Consider the following 17,295-nt stretch of genomic DNA (forward strand, 5'->3'; position numbering starts at 1 on the left):
TATCCTGGTGCGATCTAATAGCAGCAAATCGTCAGTATAGGCCAGCCATGGAATACGTAGATTCCCCAATTTTGGCATCACCAGGTCTACCTCCTGTAGAAACTCCCCAATATACGAAACATATAAGTTAAAAAGACAGGGGCCTAAGGAGCAACCCTGTCTTAAACCTACATATGTCCTGATCCGCCTGGATAAATTGCCCTCAAGATTAAGCTGGACACAGATTCCTGCATTTTCATAGGAGCCTTGATCAGATTCAGCAGGCCACCTGGCATAACCCATTTAGAATAGCACAAAGATGTCCTCAAATCACATGGTCAAACTCCGTGGATAAGTCTATTGATGCTAAATATATTTCTATGTCATTGTTTGGTCATATTGTGGTTACATCACTCATACCATCATGTATTACTTCACTATGACATCACTGATGGAATCACTAATGACACCACTGGTGCCATCACTAAAAACATCATATATGACAACAATGAATATTGAACTAATGGCATCAGACATAAGATCACTCTGGGTACTTGCACATATTAAGACAACTGTTACATTTCTACATATGTGATTTTAGCATTTTAGAATAGTTCATAACAATGAGTACATTGTTTAAAATAGTCCACAACTACACGTACATCATATCACTACTTGTGAAACTTTCATTTGTAGTAGTTTGGTCAAAGATGATATCTGAATTATAAGTAGGAAGGAGTGAGGGATAGAGGAAACCCAGTTCCCCAGGAGTTATATCCCAACACACAGGGCAATATTAAAGGGAGTAGCAGAGTTAAATGGCAATATAGGACAAACTGAGTCCCACAGCAGGAGCAGAAGCAGGGCGCAGCAGCGTCATGGCGAGAAGTATAGAGTCCAGCATAGAGACATCACTGGTTGGTCACGAACAGGGTCTGCGGTTGAGGAACATTCATAAACCGGTAGAAAACTATGTCTGTGTGCAGGAGTTCTAATCCGGCCACTGGTGAGTGGAGAGCTGATATAACCAGTGATGTCATCAGTGATGTCATCTGGGATGTCATCTGGGATGTCATCATTGTGGTCATTTGCTGCGCAACAAAGGGTGCAAAGTGAAGGTGGCTTTAGCTGAATTTAAGGGGTTTTGTTTCCGTTAGGTTCTCACCTTAATGTCACTGTAACTAAAGTTAGTTCATTGACTATATATATATCAGTGAAAACACTTTGTTAAAGGGACATTATGGTTAAGTTGTAGTAATAAAAGTCTATGAAATTCAATAAAAAATATATATACACACATTAACCTTTGTTATAAGATCTTAAAGTACTTTCCTTAGAATTTAATCTGGGCGCATACTGCACATACATGGGGCAATAAACAGGCCTCAAACGCACAATTAATTTGTGTACATGATGATTAACTAATGTTATTGTCATTTTGGGTGCTGTTGCTTCATTCTTCCTTACTTTTGTTTCCCTGTATGTGCCTATAATTTGTATGCATTGTGGGCTTTTATATGTATATTTTCTACTAACACAAGTGTGTCGTACGTTTTCAATTGTTACCTATTTATTCCATGTTTAACATTACTCAAAACTCTCATAAGGCAGCATTTATTATTTTACTATCGGAAATTACCAGATTAAAAATATTGTACTTCTATGGTGCACGCTAACAACAACAGTCTAATATAATGTTTTGTTTACATGAGTACATTCTTTAATAGTAGCAAGTAGTCTCCCAATCACCTCTAACATCTTGTTACCAACATTATAAACACAACCCCTTGTAGGGACTTTTCATCAAAATTAATTTCATATGTGATGTCATCAGTGATGTCATCAATGACATTTGTGATGTCATCTTTCATGTCCTGGGTCTTAGTCTTAGCAGTCCATGGTGGTGGCATGAGTTATGGTTGCTTAGCTTACCATAACTGGTGAATTTATGGGGTTTTTTCGGTTTTACTTGTAAGCATAACTTCCCTTTAACAAAGGTTTTTCATTGAATTTCCTAGGCGGTTACCAGTGCAACTTAACCATAAAGTCCCTTTAACAAAGTTTTGTCAGTGAATTTCATCGGTTTTTACCAGTGCACCCTAATTTCCTCCAACTTACTAATATCATACCCCAATATAGCAACATTTCTGTTCAATTTAGAAAGTGTCACCATAAAACTCTTCATTCCCCACCTTCTAGTATCATGTTTACCACTTCTATACACTTTTTGCAACATTTTCATCGCAGACTTTCCTGACAGTGTCACTTGCGTGTGGCATGATGACATGTTCGCAAATGCGTCCGCACTTCGCAAACGGGTCTTTGCATCGCAAACAGTTTGGAAATGCCTCATCTAGGAACGTTGAAGCTCAAGATTTACTCTTGCACATCTACTACACCAAAACTACTATTTATCTTAAAAAAAATGGCATCGACTATTGCCATCCCTCCTCCCCAAGAGCCCCCACCACCACCACCAGCTGGAGGACCTACACAATGAAAGAAGTGCAATACTTTAAAAGACAATGAAGAGGACCAGGAAGACGAGGTAGAGGGTGTGCTTACCTCTAGCACCCAGATAGAATCATGGGTGTGGCAGTTATTTACCATTGTTGGGAATGTACCAAAGGCTAAAGGTAACAACGTGAAATGCACTGAGTGCAACGTTGTACTCAGTCGGGAACTACCTGGGCAGTACTCCTACGAGACCACCTTCATGCACCGCCAGACCAAATCCAACCACCGCAGTGCTCTCATAAAGGTTGTTCCTTTCTAAGGAAGTAGTAGGCACTCTTCCTCTATCTCATCTACCTCAACCAATACTGTAACCACGCAACCTACTTCTGTGAGACACAAAATACCACCAGCTACCTTGCAAGCAATATAGGAGGCTGTTGATCCATATCATTCGAAGACAACAGTACTCTCTATATAGTGCAAGACACCACTCTGCAGGGGGGAGTAATTTCAAAGTGCTTTTGAAGCTGTAATCAAGGAGCATGTGAAACACTGCCCCCTACCTTAGATGTAACACATGCGCAACATCTTCCCTGCATGTTCTTCTAGGAACCACCTTTCACAGTTAGAAAATAGAACAAAAAAAATAAGCTTATAGACTTATTTAGATTCAATTAGATTCTCCAACATTCCCATCAGTATTTTCTACTATGCTAATGAGAATAATGGACAATTGTATACTAGAGAAAGAGAAAAAAACACTTATCCATATTATACAATAAACACCATAATACATTTGCCTTTATGACTATCCAGAGTCTCAGAATTCATCTGTCTAGACCATGCCTTATTAGAAAACCCAGATTTCAAATGCACACCATCACACAAAACAGCCTTTCTACTCGTTTTACTTTTATGTTTGCAACACTCCCTCATTGCCTGCTTTAAACAATTCACACATATATCCACCAATCACTCAAAACAACTCTACATATAGCCTGTCAACATATTAAACGTCCACCCACCAACTGCCACTTAACAAATCTTTTGCATCAGCATTTTCCATACTTATACCACAAAATTATACCTAGTGCTCCTATAAATGCACATATGCATTGTGCTTTGAGAAAACTCCATAAATAAAAGGGGCAGTACAGATGGACAAGTGCTCATGGGAGCCCAGGAGGGAAGTGCCAAGGGATGCCAAGGTGGAAGGCTTGAAACACCCTAGATTGTCTGAAAATGCTGCGTGCCTCAATAGGTAAATCACAGTAGGCATTCTTCCTTGCCGAGGGCTAGGCCCATTCTTCATGCACCAAACGTATATCACTATTTTCTATGCCTACATTTGGACACTTGGAAAAATAAAACACAAAACAGATTTGCAAAAACATGCTCACAGGTTCTTACGGATGCTGCTTGCGCTGGTTTGTTGTAATTCAGTACAGCACTTATGGCTGTAGACGCAAGCAAAATATCTTTTCCCATTCACACCTAGAGCTACAGCCATGCTGCTTGCCCCAATAATGAGATATTGGTCAAGGAGGGCCCAGTATCTCCTTTTGTTTCTGAGTAAGGAGTCATCACACATCATGAAGCCTTGCTTAAAAAGCTTCATGATGTTTCCGAGTAGAGTCATTATGCTGCATGAAGCTTTTTAAATGAGGCTTCATGATGCTTGATGAATCGTTACTCTGAAACAAAAGAAGAGACTGGGCTCTCCAGCAACTCCTTCTGTTTTGAGGACAGAGTCATGAGGCAGCAGGCATCCCTTCCATTCAAAGAGTATTTAATTACGCAGCGTGTTGAATGAAAGGGCTCCCTGCTGCTAGTGAGGGTTGCGGCACACTAGTGGAAAAGTGCAATAATGCCAGTGTGCGTCAGCATTCCCTTATTTCGCCAGCAACCCTGCCCCTCATTGAACACTATGAAACAGCAATGTGTGGTGTACGTGTTGTGCACCAGGGTCGAACTGGCACTTTAAATCGTGTCGGGTATAATTAAAAGTGGTCCACATTTGCAAATTGTAATGAATATATATTGAGTAACAATGGTCAAACCTTCGAGCCACATCTTCAAGTAACTCATCTAAGTGGGACATATTGGCCAAAAAAGTGCTCCACTGTGACCAAGAAAAACTGGCACACACTAAAATTTTACATTTTTCTCCCGGGCATTGGGCTATTGAGCTATAAGCCAGTCTGAGCCTGTGTGCACCTCACTTAGGAGCATTTGTGAAATAATCCATGAATGTCATCCAAATACATGCAACAAGTCAAATGTTATTATCCTCACGCAGCCTCTCTGCTACATAGCACCCAGGCAGATATAAAGGCTTTAAGGATTATGCAGCACCCCTACTATGTTGAATGTTTTTAAAACTACTGTATGGATATACCCCAAACCAGTCAAGGAAATTACATCAACGCTTTGTGCCCATGTTGTTTTTTATTTGGTCCAAATCTACCCAGCGGTTTATGGCACTACGGCTGCTCAAATACTACACTTTTTCTCTGTGGGAAAATAAATGACCCGAAAAACTATGGTGTTCGGCTGTCTTTATAACTTTTCCATGTTTTAAGAACTTGTTTCCAATGTTTGCAGTTTGGGGGTCTCGTGACAAACGTTTCGATTTGAACATTTCATCCAAATCCATCCAGCAGGTCAAAAGTTATTAACAATACAACTTTGGGGAAAAAAATGGCTGCTTTTCATTTCTGAAAAGTCTCTCCGCCTCTCTGCTGCAAAGCACCATGGGAGATATAGCAATATTTTTGGTAGTGGGGTGCACCCACTGTCCCCATTTCATGTTTTTAAAACTCCTGGACAGATTTACCGTAAACCTGTCCCGGAAATCAAGTCAATCTTCGTGCCCAAGTTCTTTCTCATTCGGTAAAATTCTGTTGAGCAGTTCTTACTCTTCGTCTTGACAACATTTTGACTTTTTATCTATGGGGAAATGAATGGGAGTAGGCTGAAAACAGCATTGTTTTCCTTTCTTCAAACCATCTAGCTTTATTCTGTTTTTGATTGAAGGTGCGCTATATTTCAAAAACCTGTCATTATTTACCATAGAAATCTCTCGCTGCTCCAAATGAAATATCTTAAATAATGGTTGAAGGATTGCTGGTTTGACAAATATGATCAATTCATATAAGGGAAACTATTTTGAAAAGTCAGTCATAATTCGCAGTAATGCAGTGGAAAGAACGCTTTCCACTCTAAAGAACCACATATGAGGTACGAAAATGTGCAAACACGAAATATGTGCCTTTAATTTTCTAATAGGACAGAATCTACCAAGATGTAAATACATGAAGGAGTGAACATACAGTTCTAACAGGTTCACTTTGCAGGTTCATTCAATTAGCAGATGCTTTAAGGGCATGGACATGCATGTCCACCAAGTTTAAGTAGTTACATCAGCATTGCAACATTCTCTGACCAACGTCCCCTGCTCTAGGAACAGCCAAAGATCTTGCTCCACGGAAATCATAACATTATGTTCCCAAATCAACACTTATACACAGTAATTTATTAACACCAGCCTTACCCTTGAGCATCACGTCATTAAGAAATCTTTGAAGATGGCTTGCGTTTATTTTCAGATCCTGGTGGAAAATAAAAGCTATTATCACCCTTCAGGTTGAACTTTGAACAAGGAAAACATATAAACAATAGTGAGATGTGCTTATACAATGTTTTCTTGTCATCTAATTTAAGCCATATCTTTGTCTGCGGGCTATGGACCTCAGGGAGCCGTGAATGCAGGTCATTATTGGTGAGCTTACTCTTCAAGGCTGTTTTTGGTTTTAGATTGGAGAATGGTCAGGTCAGATTTTGGATTCGAGAATGGTCCGATTAAATTTTAGTTTGGAGAATGCACAGGTCAGGTTTTGGATTCAATAATTGTCAGTTCAGGTAATGGTTTGGAGAATGGTGCATTGTGCATTCCTATGTATCAATGAATAACTTCTTACCAGTTTACTGTTATTATCAGGGATTGTTATGACCCCACAGATGGTCTCACAATGGTTTGGACAATTTCCTATTGGCAGAAGAGCTTAATGTTTACTGAATGGAATCAAACAAACTGCTTTGTAAAAGTGACTCACTGACTAATTTGACCTCATGTAGTACACTTTTCAGACTAAGGCACTGACATACCCTCTCACACGCTGATGGGTGCAGTCATATCTTAAGTGGCAAGTGGCGGGTAGACTGACTCGTAGATTATTTAATGGTAATTTGTAGGATGGATTCTGCAGGGTGCAAATAATGATTGGCTGCAGTACAATCACTTCCTCATCTTGTGGAGGTGATGGGTGTGTGAGGCTCCCTGGCCAACCCGGCTAAATTGGACATGGCAGGGTCCTTTCTCCAAATGCAGTGGTCTGCTTCATTGATTGACAAATGACCCACACTGACGTTGCTGGGGGATTGGCACTGGCTTTACCAGCCCTTTGGAAAATGTATTTCTGGATGTTAGAATGCCATCAATGATTTGTGGTTCTTGTGTCAACAGAAAGACAAATCCTCTTTTTAATGTAGTAAAGGTCGTTCAGCTTTCTTTCACTTATTAACATGTACTGTAAAATGTATTGTGTAGGTGTGAACGAAGGCTCAAATGCATCCTAGTTAGACCACAGGAAATGCATTCCTGGAATACAGCAATTTGGCCTGGTGGGTGCCATGTCTGCATGCTACATTTAAAGGGCTTTCCCTACTTGTTTGGAATGACACGACTTTTGGTGATAGCTTGGGAGAGAATGTCTCTGAAAGAGACTCAAAGGATGAGCAAACAAGAAGGACAGCATTCGGGTTTGAGGGCCAAAGGTGGGTGATTCTGGCTTAATATAAAACCACCCATCCATGGCAAGCCAACTGTGTATAGGCTTGAACGCCGGGGGCCGTAAATAGAGAAGGCTTGTTTTTTTGGTCTTTTCTTTTTGAATGTGTGCCTCTAGAGTTTCAGGAGTCTTTGTTGATGTGCTCACTACTACAGGTGGCACCTTTATCTGCTAGGTAGCACAGACTGTTCAGAATTACAGCATTGACTATGAAGCAGATGTTTTAGAAGGTGATGCACGTATGCAGGGATAATCACAGAAGTTCAGTATTTGAGGGTGTTTTCTGGTCATATTTACACATGATATGATATTATAAGATATTTTATTTATATCGCGTCCATACACAAGTGTTTCAAGTTGCGACGAGGCAAGGGAGGGGTACAAGAGAGGACAAACACAACGATCTTACTAGGCCCAGTCACAATGAGAATGCACAAGTGCAGGGAGGAGGGAAGGGGGAAAGTGCAAGGGGCAGGCGAGTATTGGAAAGTGCTGAACACGTGATTAAAATAACAACAGGAAGTGCGGCAAGCAGGTGGCAAGTGAAAGAATAAAGCACAGACAACAGGTGCCTAATATGTGCATGTAGGGGACTGTATTGTTGCAGGTATACACCCAATTGCAAAGGTTGCCAGGAGGCAGAGCGGGTATGCAGCTGGGTGGGCAGGGATCTGGGCCTGAAATCAGAGGGTAGCCGGGCGCCCAGAGCAGAAACAGAAAAGAGATCAGCAGAGGAGAGGAAGAGAGAAGGTAGAAGCAAAGAGGAAGGTCTTGAGGTGCTTCTGGAACCAAAGATTGGTCTCCTCAAGTTTCAGAGAGGCAGAGAGGCTGTTCCAGAGGGAGGCCCCAACCGAAGAAAGAGATCTACCACCAACTTGGTTCTTGGAGAAGCGACTGACCCTGAGGGAGTTGGAGGTAGACCTTGGATGAGACAGCTGATGGTGTGGAAGATGCTTCTCAAGGATTCTAGGGTCTTGGTTAGTAGGCTAGTGGGCATTGCATTTCCAACTTACTTTGGACCTAGGGTACATACCTGAACACTGGATCGTAAGCTGAGGTCTAATAAAAAAGGACTTGATTTTTGGTAGTATTATGACTGAGTTTTCTTCGCTATGTGTGTTTTAAAGAAGGGTGGCCCTCTATATTGGATCCCAGAGACCTAGTAGAGCTGGCTGTGGACATATACAGTGTTGTTGGTGAGGAATCCAATCTTGGAGGGGTTCAGATTGAGGCAGGCACTGGTAGCACATTTCAGAATCAGCGAGAGGCAGGTCTAGAGTTGGTTGATGTCTTGAATGGATGACACTTTTAGCAGTAGTTGTGAATCATCTGGCTTTTGATGCATATGGATGTTGTGAATTGGGAGAAGGGGTTCAAGTGCTTGGGCTTATGGGTGAGTTTTAGTAAATGCATCACTATTTAAAAGTATATCAAGCAAACAGCTACCTTTGAATTTACATAGGTATATCAAATAACACAGTTAAGTGAAGCCATGTGCCTTTGTGAACTGCTCTTTTCCCTCCCCGGCAGCAAACGCACCAGAGTGAACAAATGGGCCACTGATCAGCTTAATTTCTGCTCAGGACTCATGTTATACTGCGGGTGAGCAGGGGCCATGTATCCCTCTTTCCATCTAGGGAGCTCCAGCTTATGGTGGGCAATGACAGCCAGGAACCATCATAGCTTGCTATGTGTCAGTGAGTCCGATTTTAACTCAACAACTCTTACCTTATACTTGGTAATCAAACAAGTACACCCTCAAATGAATGAGGGAGGGGGACTTGTACTCTGATGCTATTCTTGGGAGGATAGCTCAGGGGCAACTTGCTCACCTTGGAAGCAAGACAACACAGAGCACCACAAGTTCGATCCCTGGGTCTGCGCTTAGAAACCTCTGGGTATTAAGTGCGTTATAAATAACCTATCATATCATAAATGTGCAAACCACTCGACATACATTCCAGATTAGTTAGTTTATGTATACACACAATTAAATGTCCTAGCTGCAAGAACTACCAATCCAGACTTCAGGCCCCCATGTGAGTCTAAACCAAAGAGTATGCAATAAACAACGTATTGGTTTATCCACTGCGTGTAGTCCAACAATTGAACTTCAGGAGCTAATATTCAACGTTCAAAATCTTTCCAGGTTATTGCACACAAGATGTATCAAGAATCTTTTTGACTATGCGCAGTGGAGAAACCAGTCCATTTTTTATTGCATAGTTATTCTGGGTAATGCTTGCTCCTGCTCAATTGGCACTTCATTTCCCATATGGGATATAGTTCTGATGGAGTTGGACATGCCTGTATGCAACTGGGGCATGCAATTGTTCTTTGCACCTCCCAGATGAGCCAACCATTGAAAACTCTTTTCAACCAGCCCTTTGTGGAATTAATCTGTAATCTACTTATAATATTTACTATTGCTCTAGATGTGGTATGTGCATGAATTAGGTCTTAGTTATTAGTACATACCTCATTAGCATATTGGTAGAATAATTGTTCTTCAACATTTTCTTCAGGCTTCTGAAAAACATTTGCATCAAAATAAGTGTTAAAGGTTTTAGTCACAGGACATCATCACTCCAGTCGATAATAAAGGATTTGAACTGTAAAGAATTGGGTTTTAAAGATTCAACTTAAGTCTTATGTTAGGGAATGACTATTCTTTTTGTATTGTTCAATTTCAATTAAATTGCTAACTTATTATTGCAGTGGTCATGAAAGTCATTTTACTGATATGTTTGTTGTTCATTAGGCCTAATCATAATTTAGCATCCATATCAAATATGCCTTTTACCTCTGAATTTATCAGGCCCAATCATAGTTTATCATTCATATCAAATATGTCTTTACCTCTGAATTTATAGAGCTGAATGTAATTTCTCAATTACAGATATTCATCCATCCTCAATCAGTGTTGGAAACCCATGTTAACTTCAATTGTGGACAACCTCAGATTAAGCACTTGCAGGAACAACACCAGTAAACTGCACCTGTCAGGTGCTACTGATGCGCGCTATTGATGCATTGGCTCATACTATCCTTTGAAACCACTTAGTTGACGTTGGGATCTTGGATCTATTCTCAATTGGATCATGTTTTAAGATATTTAGAGAAATCATGCTTACAGGCAACCATTTGTTGCATCCTATTTTTCTAACAGACTGCCGAAATGCATCTCTTAGACCTGTGCTTTCCTCCAATTTCAAAAATCTGTGAATACTGAAGGACCATTTGCCAGAAAACAATTTGACATCTTAAAACTGTGAGAAGAAAAATCTCTGTCCTGGTCCTCCTCCATTGAATACACCGGTGTCAGAGCCATCATTGTGGTGAGGCTAAACTATCTGAATAGCCTCTACCTGGGCACACCAGCATACCTATTTGCAAGATTGCAAAGAGTGAAACATGCAGCAGCCTGTCTGTTCCTGAGACACACACGCATTAACATTGTCGTAAGCATTAGCCTCACTATATTTGCTTCCAGTACCTTTTAGAATAGCTATAAAACACCAATGATTTACCTTCAGTGTAATCTCGGGGGGCAGGACCATCATTCCTCCAGTTATTATGAAAAAAAGGATGTTCTACCAGCAGAAACCTAAGATTCTCATCGCAAATAGCCCTCGAATGTCTTGGGAATTCTCCTTTTCCACCCTAGCTCCACACTATTGGAATACAATACCACGCAGAATAGTGTCCATGAAAGAATATCTAGCATTCAAAAAAGCCAGTAAAACATGTATTTTCCCATACCAATGCCTTCCATTACTTCTGTCGCGCCTATGATTGCTTTGGAATTAAAGATTAAGTTCTGCATCAAACTACAGTTTTAGTTAGTTACTTTCCTTTAGGGAAACCTTTTTTTAAATTAGCAAACCGTTTGGGGCACAGCATATTGCAACAAGATTAGAGAGTGTACTTTGTGTTTTAATTGTATGCTTTGCTTTTAAGAAAACCTTTATAATATCCGTTATGCATTTGTTTGATGCCTTATTTTTATGCTGGACATATTTTGAACTTTGTTTTGCATAATACAATTGTATGTTTACTGTTTTGTTTTCTGCCATTATTATTTACTCCCCTTGTTCTCTCCCCACTTTGCATTGTGGTGCCTGGAAACACCATGTTGTTGTTTAGGCGCCTAACAAATGCTCAATAAATAAGTAAAATAAAATAAATCAATAATGATATGCTTATATGATATGCTTAATTGGCAAGTCATACTGCTGTTTGTTGTTGATTTTCGCTTTGCATCAGATGGAGCTTTTCCACGTTTTTTGTGCAGCATGTTTCAGTCACTTAATGGCTACTTCTAATTAGATACACATCAAAGCCAAATGTTGCGGGCTCTGAGATCGTTTGTGGGGGATACCACACTTCACTTGAAGATGGCACAAAAGGCCCCAAAGTTTACCGAGGGAAATTGATTCTGAAAACATACATTAAATGTGGGACCGAAGCTATAAATGTATTAACACCGAAAGGTGCATAACTTACCGGATCTGGCCGCTACCAAAATTTAAAAAGATGTAGTCACGAAACACACAGGGCTGCAAAACCTGGATGGTAAAAGTGGCTCAGTCTGTATAAGGAGTGTACATTGATGCCTCCGCATAGCAAGTTCATGCGCATGACAGGGAAAAAAATAATCATTTGTCTTGAGTTAGGACTACTCTGTAGTTTTAACAAAATTGTATCAACTGGAGTTATGAACAGTGTGCTTACTTTATTCTGATGTCTAAAAATTATTTTTCAAAGTGAATTCTGTACTTGTGTATGGTTTGATAATTTATTTAGATTTGTAACAGTTTGGTTGCGTTTGTTGTAGAATACCAATATCCATATTTGTCTGAGAATAACCATGAACCCATGAAATGTTTTAAATGTGGTCTCTTATAGTATGTTTTTGTGTATTTTGTTGTAGGATTGGTCCTGGTGATCAACCCTTGGTGTATTAAGTCTTTGTTGACTTTTCAAAAAGAAATATTGTCCTGAAGATGGCCTTTTCAAAGAAAAGAAGTTAAGATACTAGAGATAGTGTCTGAAACAATAAACGGCCGAAACATGTCGACAGTCATCTGAAATACTCATTTATATTGACTAGGGCATTTCGCTTGCAAACAAAGTGTTTTCAAATAACATCAACATTTTGTGTTGCGTACACCCCCCTGTGTTTGTTCTTCACTATGTGTTCTTTTTTCTATCAAAAACTGTTTTAATCAATGGTGAAATGCCGAATTGTTGAAATGTGCAATATTATATATGTGGCAATGTGTGCCTTTTTACCTATATGCAATATTTGATGATTAAATTGATATTTTTTTGTAATGATTTGTATGTGTCGGGTTCATGGTGTGTAAACAACATTAACATCAATATGAGATCTGTCTAACTAGTAATTGTTCGTCACTTTGAAACATTGGAGTAAAGTAAAGAGGGGTAATTAAACTCACTTTATGTTTATCCGTTTTGACGTAGTTCCCTTTGAGTTCTAATCCCCCGGGAGAAGAAAAGTTAGGAACTTTACCTGGTTTTAGTAAGCACTCCTCCCATGTGGTGAGGAGACAGCAGCTGCTACCTGATCCTGGGAGTGGATTTATGAGGGAGGATGACATGGGAGGAGGCAACTACTGAGGAGATGTTTTGGCTCAATTGGTTGAGACAGTATTCCCCCCTTCTCATGAAGGAAACCCGCTGATACCTCCATTCCTAATGGCCTATTGTCATTTTAGTCATGCCTTTACCCAAACACTCACAACTCACACATTCCACATTCTGTTTCTAATATGCCTTTTTGTAAATCTTCTGAGAAAAGCCATGTGTGAAGTGCAAAACCAACGACATACATGGACTCCAACTCCCATAATCACTCATGTACGGAGACAAGGAGGATGAGAGAGTTTGCACGAAATGACAGGTACCCGAAATACAACTTGCAGGCTATATTTTTTCAAAGCCTACGGTGCATGTGACATTTAAACATATTAAAAGGTGACTGCACTATGAAGTTGAGCAGTGCAGGAAAGGACTGTACACTTCAGGCGGAGGCTCACAAACGCGAGAAACTCAAAGAAGGTTACCGGGACAGAAGGAGGGACGCAGCAGATGAGCAGGAAATGTTGCAGAAACACAAGGAGATACATGGAAACATGAGGAGATGCACAGCGGCTCCTGGGTGTCAAAGCACTTGGGGTAGCAGCGATTGTCAATCCAGACTCAGAGAGGAAGCCAGCATGTGACCGCGGAGCCACATATAACACTAGAGAGGCCTCCACTGATTCCAGAGTGGAAAGCAAATGAAGCAGCTCTTCTACAAAGGCACAGGCAGAGTCAGAGATGCTGGAAGAGACCAGTGAGTATGCCCAAAACAGCTAGAGAACCCAGGGGTATTCTAACAAGTGTGCCAGCCTGCATTTGATAAATATGAGATTGTTAACGATGACAAGATCATAAGAAGAATATTTGAAGGCAGTCAAGACAAAGTATTAATGCAACACCCGATAGGAAGAATAGTTGTATGCAGACAAGACACAGTACAAAGACAAACCCCAATTCAGTAAAAGTGCATGCGATACCAGTGTGGAGGAGATGTTTCAGCATGTGCTAAAATAGACAAACATTTCAAGTATCTCAAGGTATAGGCCATTTTTGAATAACCAAGGAACTGTGTATAAATTAAGAAACGTCCTGGCAGGCAAGTACACCAGGCAGTTAAAGTTATGTAAAGAAATCCTGGCAGGCGAGTATACCAGGTGGTTGAGATTAATTGAAGGAATTATAAAGAAATAATTGCAGGCGAGAATACAAGGTGGATGAGATTGAATGAAGATTCTGGGCAGAAAAGTACACCAGGCAATCTGCATAGTTAAAGGAAACCTTACAAAAAGACTGCTGCAAGACTTATGATTGAAACAAGAACTTTGGGAGTCCAGTGAAAGAACAAAGGAACTGTTAATTAAAGTGGAATTTTTGCCATCCTAATTAAGAAACCAGGGGAAGGGTTCCACCCTCTAGATCTAAGAATTTTTACATCATAGAACATTTTTGTTTTAGTCAATATTACATTTTGGTTTTGAAAACGTTTTGCTAACACCAAGATAAAGACATTTTCCTTGCACCCTTTGTTGTTTTGTTTTAGTGTGAGGGACAGTATTGGATGATTTGGACACAAGGCCGGCTTTTCAGTTACTGACTTCTTGACATAGACTGATGCTTAATTTTAGATTTTTAGGTAAATAAACCCCTCTTGGAATATGGCCAGTTAGGCAGTTTCCCAACCGGTTTATGTTTCCATAAATGTCTTTACTTGAGAATATGAATACCTTGTGTCTGACTCTTATTTCTGACCCCTCACAGCGGTCAGTGCTCCGTCCACTAGTTTGCTTGTCAAGCTGGTAACCCAGGTGCTAGGGGGTTAGCCTGTTCATGCCTCCACACCCAATTAGCCCAACATCCATCATCACTCCTGCTGTCAGCCAGTCAATTATGCTTTGAACCTGGCCTTGCAATGGCTCACTATGCCTGAGAATAAAAGGGAGTGAAGTCATGCCCTTATCTTCTGGTCCCGGTGTAGCCCGCCCCAAAGTCTATTTTCTTCTGACCATGTGACTGGAGACCACATTTGTTGTATTTAATACTATTAAATGAAGAAAACATGGCACTTCTATTTTTTTTTCCATTACACCTCAAACAGGAGCACAGCTCGCTTCTCACATTCATTGTATCTTCTCGAGTAGATAACCAGGCTCTTGGCAGCCCTGACTCTTGACACTGGGCCAGGCAAGCCTTCTCGAATCTTCCTTGACCGTCAGCTGTTCTATTCTGCTGCGCCACACTTTCAGCCCTTTCACTCACAGGGTCCAAGTTTGCTAAAATGCATTGTGGAACATCCAGATTCTATATATATATATATATATATATATATATATATATATATATATATATATATATATATATATATATATATATATATATATATATATATATATATATATATATATATTCAGTAAAAAAATTTGTTAAAGGTGCGTTATGGTTAAATTGCGCTTCTAAAACCTATGAAATTCATTTGTGATGTCATCTTTGATGTCCTGGGTGTTAGTGTTAGCAGTGCACGGTGGCGCGAGTTATGGATGCTTATCTTACCATAACTGCCGAATTTCAGGGGTTTTTCGTTTTTATTTTGAACCATAACGTCCCTTTAACAACGTTTTTTTACTGAATCTGATAGGTTTTTAGTAGCGCAACTTAACCATAACGTCCCTTTAACAAAGTTTTTTTACTGAATTTAATAGGTTTTTTGTAGCGCAACTGAACCATAACGTCCCTTTAACAAAGTTTTTTACTGAATTTCATAGTTTTTTAGTAGCACAACGTAACGATAATAACTTTACCTTTATGTACATGTAATATGGAACATACTGAACCCTTTCTACTGAATTTGACTGTCCGCGGACATGTTCGAACAACAGTACCACCACCTAAAAACTCTGGAGGGGTATGTGTAATTGTTATATCATAACATAGGAACATTTAACAAATTCACAAAGCAGCACACATACAAAGTATATGTAGTAATACTTAAGAAATGTAACCCATATATGTAACACACTAACCATTCATTTAAATACAATATGTTCTAAAATGGAATATACCAAAAGAGGATAAAGTGGCTTCCAACATAAATACCTCACAGACACTCCACAACTAAGAGCAAGACCAGACGTACAGACTACTCAACACATACTTTCCTGAAATAGTAAGTGCACGTCATTTTACTAATATATTTATAAACTTTCTGTATTAGATAAAAAAAATATATTACTTTTTTGTTTTCTCACAGAAATGTGTAGTACTCTGGAGTGGCTAGAGGAGCATTTCCCACAAGACAAAATGTCAGAAGATAGTGCACCTAATGGTACACACTTTACTATATAAACCAATTAATAAATATTATTTTGTATACGTTTAACATATACATTTGTTTTTTTTACAGACCATACAAAAATTGCCACTTACACAGAAAAAGAAGCGGTGGATAACACTCTGGAACACATTAACCAAAAAATGGACCAACTTATGGCAAATTTTAATGATTTAAAGAACTTTGTGGAAGATCACCTAAAACTACCAACAACATACCATTGTCCCACCGGTACTTGTCCCCCCTCACCATATCCCACTCATTTAACCCCAAACCCTCTCCATGGACCAAAACGTTTTGATGACATTTCCATCCCTTCTTCACCTGATCTCAATTATGTTGAAATCCCTAATTCTCCTGTTTTTGTTTCCGTTTCTGCCCCACCTTCTCAGTCATAAATTATTTACATATGTCAAATAAAGTAACTTTTTTATATTGTGTTGTAATTACTTTCAGTTCTTTGTGTTAAAACCAATTTAGGTGTCCACGGACAGCGCGGTTGTTCAGAAATGTTTGTAAGTAAACGAAAATGTAAGTGTCCTGAGGACACTATATCTATCCTATATCTATCCGTAATGTTCTCATGCAAGTTGAAACTGTTCTAAGAACACTCGTACTGTCCTGAAATGTTTGTAAATAAACGAAAATCGAGGTGTCCTTAAGAACACAGTGCCTGTTCGTAGTGTTCGCTAGCAAGTTGAAACTGTTCTAAGAACACTCCTGGTGTCCTGAATTGTTCGTAAATAAATTAGTTCAGGACCCGAACACTGTCCGTAGATCATCAACACGCATGCGCAAAACAATGTCCGTACATTGGGTGTCCTGCGGACGGCCGCTTCCTTAGCGAACATGCTCACGAAGCAATCATGTGACCGTGCCCACGCTGATCGCGTGTTCTGAATGCGGACACTGTTCGTATCCCCGAACAGTTTAAAAGTACATTTCCAAGTAATCCACAATATTTCTCATTAAAAACTCACCATACCACAAATCCCACATACTAATCCTAAGTTTCCACATAGTTTTTGGGACTTTTTGAACCTTTTTTGGTGTTCGATCTGTCTTGCGGACGGCGCG

At 39.7% G+C, this 17,295-nt stretch overlaps 1 protein-coding gene across 2 annotated transcripts in view; it reads right to left on the bottom strand.

Annotated features, from left to right (window-relative positions):
* The window catches only part of LOC138468205 (calpain-13-like), a 606,636-nt gene that overhangs the window by 170,668 nt on the left and 418,673 nt on the right, over window positions 1-17,295 (bottom strand). For both annotated transcript variants that reach the window (XM_069608666.1, XM_069608665.1), the window contains exons 17-18: window positions 9,765-9,815; window positions 5,990-6,047 (exon numbers count right to left, since the gene is read on the bottom strand). In XM_069608666.1, coding sequence (XP_069464767.1) covers window positions 5,990-6,047; window positions 9,765-9,815 — 109 coding nt within the window. The remainder of the gene's footprint in view (window positions 1-5,989; window positions 6,048-9,764; window positions 9,816-17,295) is intronic.

This window comes from Ambystoma mexicanum, chromosome 4q (genome assembly GCF_040938575.1).
Source record: "Ambystoma mexicanum isolate Mex_15411 chromosome 4q, UKY_AmexF1_1, whole genome shotgun sequence".
Taxonomy (NCBI): Eukaryota; Metazoa; Chordata; class Amphibia; order Caudata; family Ambystomatidae; genus Ambystoma; species Ambystoma mexicanum.